The following is a 15,495-nucleotide window of genomic DNA, read 5'->3' on the forward strand; positions in this document are numbered from 1 at the left end:
TCTACACACCATCCTAACACTCCGACTGACAGACAGAAAAGCGCGCCATTGTGCGGCTATACAACTGGCGAAGAGAAAGCATAGCACACACACATATATATATATATATATACAGCCTCTCCGGCTATTATCGGCGTCCTACATTGACCAGGGCACATTACGTTGCAAGAACAGCAAGCAAAGCCCAATGATTACTTCGAGTGGCCGCGTTGTTCGCAAAGGCAGCAGCGCGCCAAGTGGCCGAAAAGCGCTGCCACCGAAACAAACACCACGAGAGCAAATCGAGGATGCATTGCAGGCGCGCGATTTCTCGAAGGCGACCACTATCTTAGAGTTTTACAAAACAAGTGGACAAAGCCTCGGCGATCTTTCGATAAACGAATGGCTGGCTTACAGCGCCTTCCACGCGAATGATATGGACAAGGCCATTGAGGTTTACAAGGAGATTCTCGCTCTGGAAAACTCTTCGTCGATCAACCATACATACCTTGGCTGCTGCTACTACATGAACGGCTCGTTTCAGGAGGCGGAGGAGTGCGCCTTACGCGGCCCTGAGTGTCCCCTTCAGACACGGCTGATGCTGCACATTGCGCAAAAGACGCATAACGAAGAAAAACTTATGAAGTACCATGGGAAATTGCAGGACACGATCGAAGATCAGCTCTCGCTGGCCGCGGCGCAGTACATCCGAAACCACTACACAGAGGCCATCGAGGCCTATAAACCTATTCTTGCCCAGACAAGGGAGTACAAGGCACTCAACGTGTACGTGGCGATGTGCTACTTTAAACTGGACTACTACGAGGTGAGCGTCAGCGTGCTGAACGTGTATTTACAGACGTACACCAACAGCGCTGTAGCCATCAACCTCAAGGCTGCGAACCACTATCGACTCTTCAACAACAGGGCGGCGAAGAGCGAACTGAAGCTACTGATCGACCTTCAGCGCACCACATACTACGTCGAGACCGACATTGTAAAGCATAACTTGGTGGTTTTCAACAACGGCGAGGGCGCCCTGCAGGTTTTACCGTCAATCATGGATGTCGGCATTCCAGAAGCGCGACTGAACCTAGTCATCTACCACCTGCGACATGAGTGCATCGACGATGCCTACAGGCTGATGGTCGATATCGAGCCCCTCACAACGCAGGAGTACATCTTGAAGGCCATTGTCAATGCGTATATGGGTCAAAATACGGATTCGCAGGACCACATCAATGTGTGCAAAGAAATCTTCAACTATGTGGGCTCCTCGGCAAGTGACCGTGATACGATCCCTGGCCGACAGTGCATGGCATCGTATTTCTTTCTGACGCGCGACTTTCCCAACGTGCTCATCTACCTGCGTTCAATTAAGCCGTATTTCAGCAAGGATGACACTTTTTTGTACCTCTACGGCATTGCGTGCGCCGGAACTGGCGATTACGCGGAGGCCGCGCAGAGCTTGATGGCGATCAGCTCTGAGAAGATCAAGTCGGAGTTTAGCTACACAAGCTGGCTGGTACGGTCGCACATAATGAACAAGCACCCAAAGATGGCGTGGGATATATACCTCAAAAAGGAGATGGGCGAATCCATTGGCATCTTGCGACTTCTCGCTAACGACTGCTACCGCACCAGCGCCTTTTACTACGCAGCCAAAGCGTTTGACGTATTGGAGCGACTTGACGGCGACCCCGAGTATGTGGAAGGGAAGAAGGGGTCGTGTATTGGGGTATTTCAGCAGGTCTTTGCGAACGAGGAGCCGGCCGATTCCCTGTTCGAGGTGATGAAGCTGATCGACGCAAGTTTGCAGCGTCATGCTGATGACCCCTCAGTAGCACAGCAGTTTTCGAGCATGCTGACGCTGATGAAGGACTGGGCAAAAGACACGAAGCTGAAACGACGCTGACGTCACGCTCCTTGGTTTACTTTCTGTTTTCTCCTTGTTTGGTACTCTCCCCCACCCCGATGAGGTTGTCACATGTACAGCGGGCTCATCTGGTTTTTTCCTCGATTTCCACATTGTATTACTTTTTGCCTCCTTCAATGTGTAGCTCCTTTGCCCTTGGCACGGGGGATGGCGGTGGTGGTGTGTTGTTTTTATGTTGTTCTCTCTGCCTCTGCACTCTTCAACCCCACCACCTTATTTTCCATTGCTCGAATAGGGCACACAAATAGGCATAGACAAGCATGCACGGTTTAACTGGGACGCGCGCGGTTGTTTGCTTCTCTCGGAGATGCTGTCTGTCGTGCGATACATATGCGAACTCTGGCGATACCCTTCCTCCCCTCCCTCCAAGCATCATGAGATTCACCCTTTGTCGGGGAGTTGTCGGAAAGGGGATACTTGCTGGCTCTTTTCCCCTACACTTTGTGCGATAGCGCCCATGCAACTGGACGTCAGTGACGCTGGCAATCTCTGGGATCGCTTTGCAGTCGACCAATAATGGGCTCACAGTACTACTCCTACTGCCTCCGTGCATTTTAGCTCCCCAATGTGCAGAGAGGGTTCCGCTGAGGAGGGGGGGGGGAGGAGGGGGCACTGGATCATCTGCAGCGAACTACTTGACGAAACTTTGTGTCTCTCCTCCGCTACCCGATGCTCTCTGCGCGTTCTCTATGCTCATGTAAACCACAGCGGAACAGGTGCGCAGGCACCCCTCCCCACTCCCTCCCTCCCTCATACAAACGCAACGTAGCGCGAAACATGCGAAACACTCCGTAAAGTTCACCGACAGTTTCAGCTGCTGTGCCATTTTCGCACACCCCCCCCCTTTTGTACACACTCACCGGCTTGCCCTTTAGCTGAGCAAGTGACGGCTGCCATCACCCTCAACACGAAAAGTTATTCACCAACACCTAGTCTTGTAGGAGTGGGGCGTATGCATTATCAAAAAGAAGGGAAAGGGGAAGGCAATGAAACCACACGGACTCGTTGCGGTGCCGTCGGTTGCGCAACCCTCACCGCTCCTCACTCGATCCATTCGCGCCCTTTACTGGAGAGACTCGTTTCTCGGGAGCTGCGTCGCCATCGCTCCGTCGATTGTCATGACGGCGGGGCACCACTACAATGCGGTCCGTGACGATGTCGGTGACTTTAGCGTGCTGACCCGGCCAGGGCACTGGGCGGCGGTTGAATACGCGGTAAAGGATAGCACTTATGACGTTGCTGTGTTCTGGCTCTGCGAAGAGGTTACAGCATACACCGCACTGCGGGGATATCTGCCCGCGGTGGGGGCCCGCGTCACGACGGTGTGGTTATCTCCCAAACCACCGCACGATGCCATAGTGTCCCCAGGCGTGGTTGTGGAGAGCGAGGAGGAAAACTGCGTCGCGCGCGGCACTGTGAGCACCACCGGATCCAGTGGTGCGCCGGTCGTGGACATCTTTGGTGAGCACATTGTCGGTCTCCATCTCACGTCCAACACGCGCGGAGGTTCTCGTGTCTCAGGCTTCATTCCTTCACGCAAGCTTGTTTCCCTCCTTACTGACATGTGGGTTGAGCACGGTCGTGTGTCCTCCTCGGCATAGATCGCGGTATGGCCAAACCCCTACTGGAAGATCCCGTGAACGCTTTCTTGAGTTCTGACAGTGGCGCGGAGGCGCTAATCTGCGAGCACGCCTTGTGTCTTGGTAATTGAAAGGCAACATATGGCGCGTCTAGGTCTGTGCGTGCGTGCGCTTCACTTTTCACCACTTCGTTGCATGTCGCGCTGTTTGTAGAGGCGACCAAGTGACAGTCCGACCAGGCTTACGCATGACCGCCTCATATTTCACATCTTTACTCATCGCAAGCGCCTCCTCCCTGGCTGAAGGCTTTAGGCAATCGGAAGAGCGAATGTGCAAGCGCGCTGTTTTCTGTCTCAAACTGCCCTCTACCTCTCCCCCTCTTCCTTTGATATGCTCTTGTTTTTGCGTGTTCTGCACTTCTCTACGGCAACTCGGCGGCAACCCCCATAATCACCACCACGGTGTCTGGAACGCGCGCGCGGTTTGCGCCATACCCCCCCCCCTCCCTCGACGCTCTCAACAGCGTGAGTGGCAGCAGTAGGTTGCTCGTGTTTATCTGCTTGTCCTAGCGTGGCAGCGTAGTCGAACGCATTGAGGTGCATGTCTGACACCACATTCCCTACCACCTCCAAGGTCCAACATGAGGGGCTTCAATTCTCATTCGAGGAGGTGGCAGCCGGCGGAATCGCTGGCTTTGCAGAGCACTTTGTCATGTTTCCCTGCGACACCATCAAGACGCGGATGCAGGGCGGGCAGGTGCGGAGTATCCGACAGGTTGTGAGGCACTTGTGGAGCCACGAGCGTCTAACGCACCTTTATCGCGGATGCGTGCCGGTACTTGTATCAGCCATTCCAGCGCACGGCGCGTACTTCGGCGTGTATGAGGCCTCCAAGCGTCTCTTTGGTGATGACAGCAGTGTTTGCATCGCCGCCGCGGCGTCGTGTTCCACGGTCGCCCACGACACCGTCTCTACACCGTTTGACGTTGTGAAACAACGGATGCAAATGGATAAACAGCGCCGCTTCACTAACTCGGTGGTGTGCGCCAGGCGAATCGTTGAGAGCGAGGGAGTTGGGGCTCTCTTCACCTCCTTGCCAACAACGGTGGTAATGAATATTCCTCACTTCTCCGCTTACTGGGTTGCCTATGAGGGCTTCCTGGCTTTCCGCGGGCATGGCGGTACTCGCCATCCCGAAAGCGAGATGATGGTGGACTTTATGGCCGCCGGCTTCGTGGCGGGAGCGTGCGCTGCAGTTGTCTCATTCCCATTCGACACTGTCAAGACACATCTGCAGCTGGGCCACGGACTGGGTTTCCGTCACACGTTGACTCAGTTGATCCGACAGCGTGGAATTCGCGCCGTGTTCTCTGGCGTCGTGCCGAGAATTCTCTACACGGCCCCCTCAGGCGCAATAATGATGGCGACCTACGAATCCGTGAAGAGCATCCTGGCAGGCAGTAGTACTCTCTAATTGGGGGTGTATGTGTCGATGTGAGTCTGCTCAGGCGGCAGAGCTAAACTGCTTTGGGGCATCAGCTCGACACCCCTCCCCTCGCCTTATGTTGTCCGCGAGATGGAGAGCAGAACTCGTGTGATTGGGGTCGAGGCGAAGAACTCTGGCTGAGCGAGACAAGCAAGACCGCAAAACCACTGTCACGCCCTTGCTACATGTGAACTCATACTTTTGCGTGTCCACTTGGTTGCGGTCTCACTATTCTTTGGCTTTAAGTGTTCTTCATCTACCTATATCTCCCTGCGATTCACGCTCACAGACACAGCGGTACATCCAACTAACACCTGTTATCTTATTCCATGTCTCGCTACCGCGAACAAATCAACAAGTATACACATACGAGTAGAGCGTGTACGCCCTATTTGCACCAAGTCTACACGGTGTGGGCTGAAGACGAATTGTCTCTGCCGTTGCATCGGGATATGCGGGTGACAGGGGGTTCCCCCCATCCTGGCCCGCACCTTCCTTGGAGGCGCGCTGCGCGGTGGGCACAGGGCAGACAAAGGGGTGCAGTCCATGCCATGATACCAGTGCGCCGCTCAAGGGCAGAGCCGACGGTGTCTGTCGTGCGCACAGGACATGATGATATGTAGGTGCAGGCGCAGGCCAGATGCGCAAAGAGAGGAGGTCTGTCAACCTCGGCATCAGGGCCTTCAGAGACCCCCCTGCACGCCACTCATGTCATGCGTCTTCCTCCGTTGCTTCAGGCCGCTTCACTACACAGGGATGGTCCGGGCGCCGTCGTTGTGGGTCGGCTATCTGCGCATCATCCGCCTACCCCCGTTGTCTGTACGGCGGCGCCGCATATTTCGCACCGACGTAGATTTGGGGGAGATAAAGTGGTATGCAGCCTATCGCGCCTTTTCCCGTCCCTCACTTTCTGCTCTCTCCATCTCTGAATACCTCGCCTAGATGCGATACACTACACCAGCTGGGGGCCTTACAGCGTACCCGCATAAGCCGAGGGTTCCCCCTCCTCTCCCCTCCTCCTCCCCTTACCCCCCTCCTCCCCCCCCCCCCTGTCCCCCGGATGGGGAGGGCGGGAACGGGCGCCTCTCAAAGTTCACAACAACGTTGCTCTCAGAAGGGGGGGGGGGGGTTGCGGATCCGGATGAATTGCGGGCATGAGCCAGCCACTGGCTGAGGCGTTGGTGCGAGTTTTGTGGTAGCGGGGGCATGTCATCTCCTCAGCCCACGCAACATCGCCGAGAGTAGGCCTGTCAAGCGACTACGAAGGTGGACCGCGTTTGTGAAGGCGTGCTGCAAAAGTTCAACAGCGGCTGCTCAAAGAGGGAGGCCGGCTGCTATCCGTACCCAATGACTAATATTCGTTCACCGTTAGGGAGATTGCCGCCCTCCTCGGCGCCGCGACGTATAGCAGAGAGAGAGAGATGATGAGGTGTGCTAGAGCTCTTTGGCGAGCGATGAAGCTGGACTCGTCAGTGATACCCAACACCGTACTGGCTGCCTGCACCGCAAGAACGGGGAGGTAGTTGGGCAGCTATGATGCTAACGGAGCAGTAGTCGGCACATCACGGACATCTTATTTTATTATCGCCGTTCGCCGTCCTCTGCCGAAGTCTAAAGTACGATCACGTGCCCCTGAGGACTGGGGCGAGGGCATCTTCGCGTCATCTAGGTCAGATCAGTTTACCTTTTTTTTTGAACCTGGGTAAGACGCTTGACGCGAAGTCGCTTTCGTATTGCCGTAGGTTATCGTGCACCACGCTTGCGGGGGATGTCGTGTGGGTGTTCGATACCAAGGAAGTCTAGGGCGTGTTTAGTTGGCGTCGGCTCCGTCTGACGCGCAGAATTGGCTCAAATTACTGGCCTGCCCTTTGGGTTGTGTATTCACGACAACGACGGAGAAGCTGAAATGAGGACGAGGGTCACCCCGCGCTGGTCGCGACAGGTTTTGCTCCAGGATATCTTGCCGTGTGCTCTTGTCTACAAGGGATTGTGCCGCGCGTCTTGAGGACCAAGAGTGACTCTGACGCAGGAGGAGAGATTGTTTTTTTTTTTCCTGTGCGACTGCCGATGGATTGGTCTGCGCAGTCACTTTAGTGCCGACTTGCTTGCCCACAACTGAGCGTGGGAACTGTCAGCAAAAGAGCCACTTTCTGTGCTGCTGCTTCTGAAAGCATTTCAACCATGAACCCGCCGCTGTGGCTTACGGTTTAATGTCTTCTGCTGCGCGTCTTCCGCCCGCAGCGTTTGGACGAAGTTTCGAAGGAGAAAAGAAGAAAGGGCAACTTTCGTTCTTGCATTACGCTCACCCCTCCCTGGAGAGTACTCCACTCTCAGCCAACACTGAAGTGAGATGCGAAGACGCACAAATCCGCTGCGGATAAGGGGGAAGTGTGTATGTGTGCGCGTGGATCATTCTGGGAGTGCAAAGAGGGGTGGATGCCTACATGAGAGCAGCAGGGGGGCGGGGGGGGGGCGTTACATTACCATGATGCAGCGTATGCACTCATGTACGACGCTGAGTGCTCGATGTACTCCTCGGGTGTTTTCGCACAAAGGCACAGGTGAACGCAGTGGATAAGCAATGTGGAGGTGGAGGGCAGTCGATTGGCCATACTGAGTGTCTCTACTCTGCGCATACTGCCACAGCGGATGGAGGAAAAAGAAACGCCTTGCTTGTCGGCTTCTCCGGCCGCACCCCATTTCCCTCCTTGCGTGAGGCTCCAATCTCCCTTGTTTGCGAATGTAGAAGTACTCTACAGCACACTGTGAACCTGAATGGGATTGCTTTTCTATCTCACTATTCATTTTTTTGTGTGCGCAGATCGCTGTTTTGTGTGTGCTTGTCTCTTTCCCTCTCGCTCGCACCTCACATCTCAGCTGGCTGACGCAGACACGGAAACTACTTTTTTTTGCTCCGCTGTTGCAGCTTTCTCATTCTCTCGGCATCTGGTAGCTGGCACAGCAGAGTTTCTTCGATGGTGCGTCACACACAATGAGTGGCTCCTTCGCCCTGCGGAAGCTCCTCTTTGATAGGGGTGATGAAGAGGATGTCAACAGGCGGGGGTACCACTACGCCGGTGCTTATGCGCCACTTCTCTACCCTGTCGCAGTGCTACAGCCCGCTGCGGTTCTTCCAAAAAGTGGTCTTCCCTTCGCTTGTCTTTGCCTCGCGACTTCCTTTGCGAAGTGTCTCACAATGAAGGTGCGCAACAAGGAAAAGTGGTGGATGGGCATGTTTGCCATCTGCACCGTCTACTATAGCAGCGTCAAAGCACACAAGGTAGGTAATGGACTTGTGGGTCATCAAAGCGGATTCTTTGCAGCAGGCATGGGTGCCATTGGGTGCGTAGCGCGATTGATGGCGAGAAGCGGCACTGTGCGACGTAATCTCCGCGGCCTCGGTCTCTTCGCTGCATTGCTATGGTATGAGCTCGGACGCTATCACTTGTGGGCAGAGCACGTGACAGAGTTCCGCCGGGATGTAACACCGGAGCGGTCGTACGACTTGCTAGGGGAATACGTTCCTCAGTCGCTTGAAGTGGAGTTCCTTCCGTACCGAGGTGTTACGTAAAACACCGCGCACAAAGTGGCGTCGGTGCCCACGTCCGCCATGTTTCCTTCTTGGATGGGGGGAAGACAGGGAAAAGCTGCATGAATGCCCATACCCTACAGCCGATGTTTTTTTTTTTCTGCGCCGACTCTCTTCGACTCGCCGTAGATCCGACGCAGCGAACCTTGCTGCCAACACCAGAGATGAGTCCCGCCCCCAGAGGATCTAAACGTCGAGGAGTTTTTTTTCCTAGGCAGCGAGGGAGGGGAAAGGGTCACGGGGAAGGAGGGAGAGGAGGTTTATAAGCGTAGTCATCAACGAAGCAGCGTTGCGGTGTCAAGCAATCCAACTTTTGAGTTGTTCGGGGAGAGCGTGCCGCGTACACCGAGGCAATACTGGCAGTGGTAAAGTACGTTTTATTTAAGAGCACATTTGTGTGTGTCTTGCATTCGTGGGCTGCTCAGAGAGTAGGGCCATTTTTTTTTATCATTACCTTCCCTCCTTTTTGCGGGATGTGCCCTTTCGAGTTTCGTATGCGGAATCACGGCTTGTCCCGTTTTCGAGGGGTTCGTTGGATAGTGTCATTCAGGCCGTGGATAAACGTACTGTGAGCTATCCGCGGGACGCCCTTTCGGCTGTACAGATGTGTGCTGTTGGTGCGAGGGGCAACGAGAGCAGAAGTGTCATCGACTTCGAGGTGAGCTGCCGCTCCAGCAGAGAGAGAGAGAGACAGTCGAGAAAATGGTTTGAATGCATAGCGTGCCCGTAAAGGTTCTGCTGTATTGACTTGCCTGGTGGTGCCATGTCCCCTTCCCGTGCCGGCGACGGTAGTTCTCCGCCTTGCTCGGTTCACGAGCAGCTCCACCTCACCCTTCCCACCTTCCGTTGGTGCAATACACCCTGGTGTTTTGGTGACAGGACCACTCGTGCCGCCTGTCCAGCGCACCTCAGAGACTCGCATTCTGTGCGGCCAAAGGTTGGCGGTGCACCATGCACGCAATCCCTTGAATGGCGGCCGTTGTGCACGCTACGCCAGATCACCCAAGTTGATGTGCCGGAATTTATGAGCGCTCTGCCCCTGAAGCCTCGCCCTCTTAAAAGACACTCGCGGAGACCCGGTGTCAGACGCCGAGCTCATTTCTCACGCATTTCCTGGATGGTGTTTTATGCAAGGCAGACGCCTCCCCCCATCCTCTCTCCAATCCTCCCTACGAGGGGCGTGGCCCTCGATGGAAAGGATGCACTCGTTGGGCATCTGCGCCTTGTTGCGCAAGCGCCGCATGACTTCTCCACGTTGTAGGAGAATATATATTTACTTACAGTAGATGCCCATCATCTTTAACGATTTGTCGAAGCTGATGGGCCGACGACCGGTAGGCGATGCCATCTTTCTTGAACATTGCAATTGTGAGGGTGCTTGGGGCTTGACCAGTCATGAAAAGTCTACACACAGCGCGTTCTCCCGGGATTGGTTTGTCGAGACTCAGTGAAGTTAAATCATTCAGTTGTACTGTGAGCACCATCACCAGCTGCAAAACATTCTTGGATGGTATAGCTCCTTTTGGGGTGAGATTGACCAAAATTGGGTTGAATCCACGGCATTTGGCACAGTGCGTTTGTGTGTGTGTGTATGTATCGGATTTTTTTTTCGCGGGGCGTGTCGGGCCTGGTGACCGCACTAGCTGTACAAGGTCTACGCTCACCATTACAAGATAAACCTCCAATGTTCGTCTCGATAGGTGTATTGAGAGTTTCCTCGTGCTTTTCTGCGACCAGAGTGTAGCACTGCCAGGGGGGGGGGAGGCCTTGCTCTAACTGGAATGCACATGATGGCTCAAAGGAGCGGGTATCCGAGTTGTCTCTGTGGGTTCTCCATTTACTTCCCATCGGTTGTAGCTGCCCTTCCGCCACGTACTTTTTTCCCCCGGCGATACAATTCTTTCAGCTGTCTCTGTGTGAGGTGTGCCAAGACACTCAAGGGGCAGTTTTATCTCCTCCTTTTCCCACCGTTCGTATCTCTTTCTCTTCGCAATCCCTTCCTAGCATCGCCTCTGTGGGTGAGTATTCGCTGCTGACGCTGCGCTGTCCCACCACTTTCTCGCATCTGGTTGTCCCGCGTTGTCCAGGACCTCCCCACGCGACCGCCCGTAAGGCGCACAAAGAGGAGACTCACTGAGCTTCTTACAGGAATTTTTGTGCACTTGGGTTGCTTCTCTTGCACGAGTTGCTCTGGAATTGACATTCTCATACCCTGCTTTGATCGAAGGAAGAAAAGCGTATATACATGCCCCCCAAACTGGTTATTCTCGACCACGACGGTGGTCACGACGACCTGGTTGCACTAGCGCTGCTGCTAGGCAACCCGGACTCAGTGAAGGTGATCGGCTGCATCGTAACGGATGCCGACTGCTTCGTGGATCATGCCTTCAATGTCTCCGGTAAGGTGATGGCCATGATGCACGCCAGGGAGGCGACAGCGCTCTTTCCCGTTGCAAAGACGTCCTTCAAGGGAGTCAATCCCTTCCCCTCGGAGTGGCGGTGGAACGCAAAGAATATGGAGGATCTGCCATGCGTCAACATTCCCCAACACGTGGCCATTTGGGAAGCAGTGCGTGCCGAGAACGACGCCCTTGTGGGGGAGGAGGTCATGGCTCAACTGGTAATGTCGTCAGCAGAAAAAGTGACGATTTGTGTGACCGGACCGCTTTCATGCGTGGCGTGGTGCATCGAAAAGTACGGCGAGCGATTCTGCAAGAATGTGGAAGAGTGCATCATCATGGGTGGTGCGCTCGACGTGAAAGGCAACGTCTTCATTGACGGTCGTACCGATGGCAGCGCGGAGTGGAACATCTTTTGGGATCCCGCGGCGGCCAAGACGGTCCTCACATGCCCTCACCTACGGTCCGTGCTCTTTTCACTCGACTCGACTAACTCCGTGCCGGTGACTTCTGAGGTGGTTCAGAAGTTCGGCACACAGAACGAGTACTTGCTGTCCCAGTTTGTGGGCTCTGCTTGGGCGAGCTGCACCCACTTCGAGTTGATGCGCCCAGGGGACGGGTACTATGCATGGGACGTGCTGACGGCTGCCTACGCCATTGACAGGAGAGTGGTGGAAGTGGAGGCGGTGTCGGTTGACGTGGTGGTGGGCAAAAACGCCCCCAATGAAGGGCAGACCCGGCGCGCAGCCGACGGCGTTGTCTCTGGAAACACATTCGTCGCGAAGAAACCAAACGCGGACATGTTTTATCGCATGGTGATGGAGAGTGCTCGCCGCTGCCCAATGTAGTCGCCAGAGAATGCCTTATCTGCTGTGCCTCCAACGCGTTTCTTTCTCTCTCTTGCTTTGACGTTCATTCTTGGTGTTTTATCACCCCCCCCCTTCCCCTTCCCCTCCCGTTTCACTCAACCAGCTCTTTTTCGCGCCGCGACGAGCTTCCCCCTCCCCCTTTCCTTTGATGCGCCTTCTCCCTTCCTGTCTTTCCCGGAGCTTTCAATTTTTCTTTTGGACCCTCATTGTCACGTGTGCTCTGGACGACAAATTCACAGAATCGCGGTGTTGGTAGGGGAGAAGATCTTTCGAAAGTTATGGAGAAGAGCGCATCTGAGGAAAGGGGTGCGGCTCAAGTTGAAGGAGCCGCCTATGAGCTCTGGCATCCATAATATGGGAAAAAACCTGTTGATGATTTCTGTAAACCTTACCTGTTTTTATTAGTATTTCTGACTGCGGCGATAACCATACTGCGGCCTCTGCGCAGCAGCTTCACACGCCCAAAGGCAATCGGAAAATAAAAAAAAACGGGACAAAAAACTGTCTAGCTGGTGTTTCAGTGTGGCAGAGAGATACCACATGCTCGCGTGTACTGGTTATCGCTACGAAACCTTCTTTTCCTGGTGTGGGAACTGTCTACGATTCCATACGCTGCTGCTCTCAAGTATCTTGCACACATACACGCAGACACTCGCCACTCGCTTCCAGCGCCGCGCAATATCTGCTTCGTGCGTCTCCAAACCGTTCTCCAAGCCACCTCTTTTTTTTTTTTGCTCATTTTTGTGATGGGAATCTTCTGAAGCTCCAACAAGCTGATCCACAAAACGCGTCCTCTTTGCCTCCAACGCCTCGAAGTACGCACCCCTCTTTATCAGTGTTGCGGGTTTGTGAGCGCATTTTTCTGCTGTTTTGACGCAATCACTTCACTTCTTTTAGATACCAGTGCGGTGCGCAGGAGTCCAACGCTGAGAGTATCACGTTGCGTTGCTGCGCACTGTTCTTCTCGGACAAGTTTGCCAGCATCTTTTTTGTGACTTTCCCTCAGGGAGGCTCTCTCCAATGGAGGACCTGTTCGTACCCTCGAGGTCTACGGCATTCCCGCTCGATGCCCACATGACGTTGGCGGCCCCTCTGCCAGAGATGATGGCAACCTCGCGAGAGAAGTCACAGCGGCGGCAGAAAGATGATGACGCGGCCGAGTTGTACAGGTTCAAAAGCACGAAATGCCATGCGTTTCTCCAGGATCGTAAGGCGGTGACCACAAACCTTCCCCGACTCCTGCCGGATGGCATTCCGTACGCCGCAAACTTCGTCTCCTTTGACCACCTGCAGAACTGCGGTGCGTTGAAGGAAATGCGCCGAAATGAAGTGAGCATTACTACCGAAGATTTGCGGCTCCTCTACGAAGCCCGGTGTCTGGACCAAAACATCCCCCCATCGTGGCAACGTGAAACGCGCTTCATGGAGCTTATCAGTGCGAAGTGTAAAGGTTGTTTCTTCTGCTTACCAGAAAACGGGTTCGGTCTCTGCTCTGCGGAGGCACTAGCCGCTGTTCTCTCTCGCAATAACCACTACAGTGTCCTCGACTTATCAGGTAACCGGCTGCGTGACGACGGGGCGCGCTTCATCGCACAGCTTATCAAGCGAAACCGTAGTCTAGTGCATATTGACTTAGCTTCGAATGACATCGGGCACGTTGGTGGAGTCCTCATAGCGCGAGCCCTTCTGGAGAATAACACGGTCATCTCGCTTGACATCGGCGCACGCGCCGGCGTAAACGGCAACCATATCGGCACTCCTGGCGCAGAGGCGATTGGAGAAGTGCTGCGATCCAACGAGGTGCTTTCTAGGCTCAACATCAGTAGCAATGGCCTTGGGGCAGGCGGCGTAGGCTTTATCGCCTCCGCCCTCGAGCACAACAAATCTCTCACGCGCCTCAATCTCTCGAGTAACAATCTCGGCATCGACGGTGCGCAGATCCTCGCACAGGCGCTGGAGGTGTCTCACGTGACGCACTGGGAGCTTCCGCGCAATCATCTAGATGACAGGGGTGGCGCGTGCTTTCTGAATGCGCTGTCAGATGCGATCCGAGTAGGGCACGACGTCGTTGAGCACCTGGATCTAGAGGACAACGCCCTTGGTGAGCGCAGCGCGGAAGCGGTTAGCAAGGTACTATCTACCTCCACCTCATTAACCACTCTGCGACTGAACGGAAACCCGCTGGGCCCAGGGTTCAAGGCAATTGGAGCCAGTCTCAACGAAAATCGTAGCTTGACCTCCCTTTTCCTCTCCAAGTGTTCTATTGACCAAACTGGCGCCGCCCCGCTTGGCGCCGCTCTCTGTGTGAACTACACACTTCGCCAGTTGGACCTGAGCAACAACCGTCTCAAGGATGGCGGGGCTGTGGAGTTGGCCAAAGGGCTGATGTTGAACAAATCCCTTACCATGTGCAACCTCTCATCCAATCGAATAGGTCACATTGGTGGCTTGGATTTGGCGAAGGCGCTCCAGAAAAACCGGACCCTGCGTCACCTCAACCTGCGGCGCAACATGATGTTGGAGGCGACCGGTGAGGCCATGAGCGATAGCTTTCACACAAACAAAACGCTTGAGCGACTTGACGTGGCGTACAACGACTTTTCTTACGTTTGCGCGATGTCGATCGAGCGAGCGTTGGAGCGCAACAGGTCATCAAACAAAATACTCCTCGTCCCGAAGCTGCAGTCGAATATCGACGCGCTGGCACCTAAGGAGAAGGAGCTTGAGCGCGCTGTCGAGGACATTGAGCTGGAACGGCGGATGCTGCGAGACCGTGGCGAGGATCTGATGCGGCGCGGCGAGGAGGCGCGTGTTGTGTCTGAGAAGCTCCGACGTGAAATCACGGACCTGGAGCGCGCGCTAGAGAAGGCCCGCTCCATCAGCGACGCCGCAGAGAGTCTATTCAGACAGACGGAAGACCACTACACGAACGCCGTGACCGAGCTGAAGATGAAGCGAGCGAGCATGGACACCCGCATTCAGCAAGAAAAGGATCGCACGGATCGCTACCACCGCGAAGCAGAGAAGATACGGAGACAAATCAAGCACATCCAAGACGAAGAAAACGAACGCTTGGCGCCACTTCTGCGTGAGCTAGAGGGCACTGGAAAAGAATGTACACAGGAAATGGATGACGCGAAGTTCGAGGGCGAAAAACTCGCTGCACTGGAGCTTCGGCAGAGGGAGCTCCAAATAATTGCAGATAAACGCAAGAAGAAGTGAATGCGAATGTATGCCAGGATCGTTTTAGCCTCCCTCTCTTTTTCTCCTTCACCTAAACGCGTCAGCCCGTGTCTCTTATCAGAAATGTACACTATCCTATTTTGTGATATATATATATATATATATATACATATATATGCTCTGATCGCACATGTGTTTAGCGCGCTCAAAGGTCACGGGTGCATGCACATTCTCATGCCCCCGTGTTGGTGATGTCGTTGTTCGAATCGGTAGAAAAAAGCCTCTTCTTTGAGAGAGATCTGGCGCAGGGGCTACACAAAAATGCCAAGCCCTCACGAAAAAAAAGTGAGAGGTCATATTTTCTGCCAATGTTACCTGCCAAGTCTTGTGGTGCTCTTCAGGAATCCTGTCGCCCTAGGAAACTCTCGTTTCCATTCCGGTAGCACAACACGTGCGCCTTTCTCTGGGTACTCGA

The 15,495-nt window shown here is 54.4% G+C and overlaps 6 protein-coding genes across 6 annotated transcripts; all 6 read left to right on the forward strand.

The window, feature by feature from the left end:
* Nucleotides 1–187: 187 nt before the first annotated feature.
* Nucleotides 188–1,894, forward strand: JKF63_07992 (uncharacterized protein; the record flags this gene model as incomplete). Its single annotated transcript, XM_067903920.1, has 1 exon — nt 188–1,894. The coding sequence occupies one exon, from the start codon at nt 188–190 to the stop codon at nt 1,892–1,894; it is 1,707 nt and encodes a 568-aa protein (XP_067755647.1).
* Nucleotides 1,895–2,901: 1,007 nt separating this feature from the next.
* Nucleotides 2,902–3,516, forward strand: JKF63_07993 (uncharacterized protein; the record flags this gene model as incomplete). Its single annotated transcript, XM_067903921.1, has 1 exon — nt 2,902–3,516. The coding sequence occupies one exon, from the start codon at nt 2,902–2,904 to the stop codon at nt 3,514–3,516; it is 615 nt and encodes a 204-aa protein (XP_067755648.1).
* A 579-nt stretch (nt 3,517–4,095) lies between these two features.
* On the forward strand, nt 4,096–4,968 carry JKF63_07994 (uncharacterized protein; the record flags this gene model as incomplete). The annotated part of the gene is made up of 1 exon (XM_067903922.1): nt 4,096–4,968. The coding sequence occupies one exon, from the start codon at nt 4,096–4,098 to the stop codon at nt 4,966–4,968; it is 873 nt and encodes a 290-aa protein (XP_067755649.1).
* A 3,004-nt stretch (nt 4,969–7,972) lies between these two features.
* Nucleotides 7,973–8,551, forward strand: JKF63_07995 (uncharacterized protein; the record flags this gene model as incomplete). Its single annotated transcript, XM_067903923.1, has 1 exon — nt 7,973–8,551. The coding sequence occupies one exon, from the start codon at nt 7,973–7,975 to the stop codon at nt 8,549–8,551; it is 579 nt and encodes a 192-aa protein (XP_067755650.1).
* Nucleotides 8,552–10,814: 2,263 nt separating this feature from the next.
* On the forward strand, nt 10,815–11,816 carry JKF63_07996 (uncharacterized protein; the record flags this gene model as incomplete). The annotated part of the gene is made up of 1 exon (XM_067903924.1): nt 10,815–11,816. The coding sequence occupies one exon, from the start codon at nt 10,815–10,817 to the stop codon at nt 11,814–11,816; it is 1,002 nt and encodes a 333-aa protein (XP_067755651.1).
* A 1,041-nt stretch (nt 11,817–12,857) lies between these two features.
* JKF63_07997 (uncharacterized protein) lies at nt 12,858–15,059 on the forward strand (the record flags this gene model as incomplete). The annotated part of the gene is made up of 1 exon (XM_067903925.1): nt 12,858–15,059. One exon carries the CDS (start codon nt 12,858–12,860, stop codon nt 15,057–15,059), a length of 2,202 nt encoding a protein of 733 aa, XP_067755652.1.
* Nucleotides 15,060–15,495: the final 436 nt, after the last annotated feature.

The sequence above is a fragment of the Porcisia hertigi genome, chromosome 29, assembly GCF_017918235.1.
Source record: "Porcisia hertigi strain C119 chromosome 29, whole genome shotgun sequence".
Lineage (NCBI taxonomy): Eukaryota > Euglenozoa > Kinetoplastea > Trypanosomatida > Trypanosomatidae > Porcisia > Porcisia hertigi.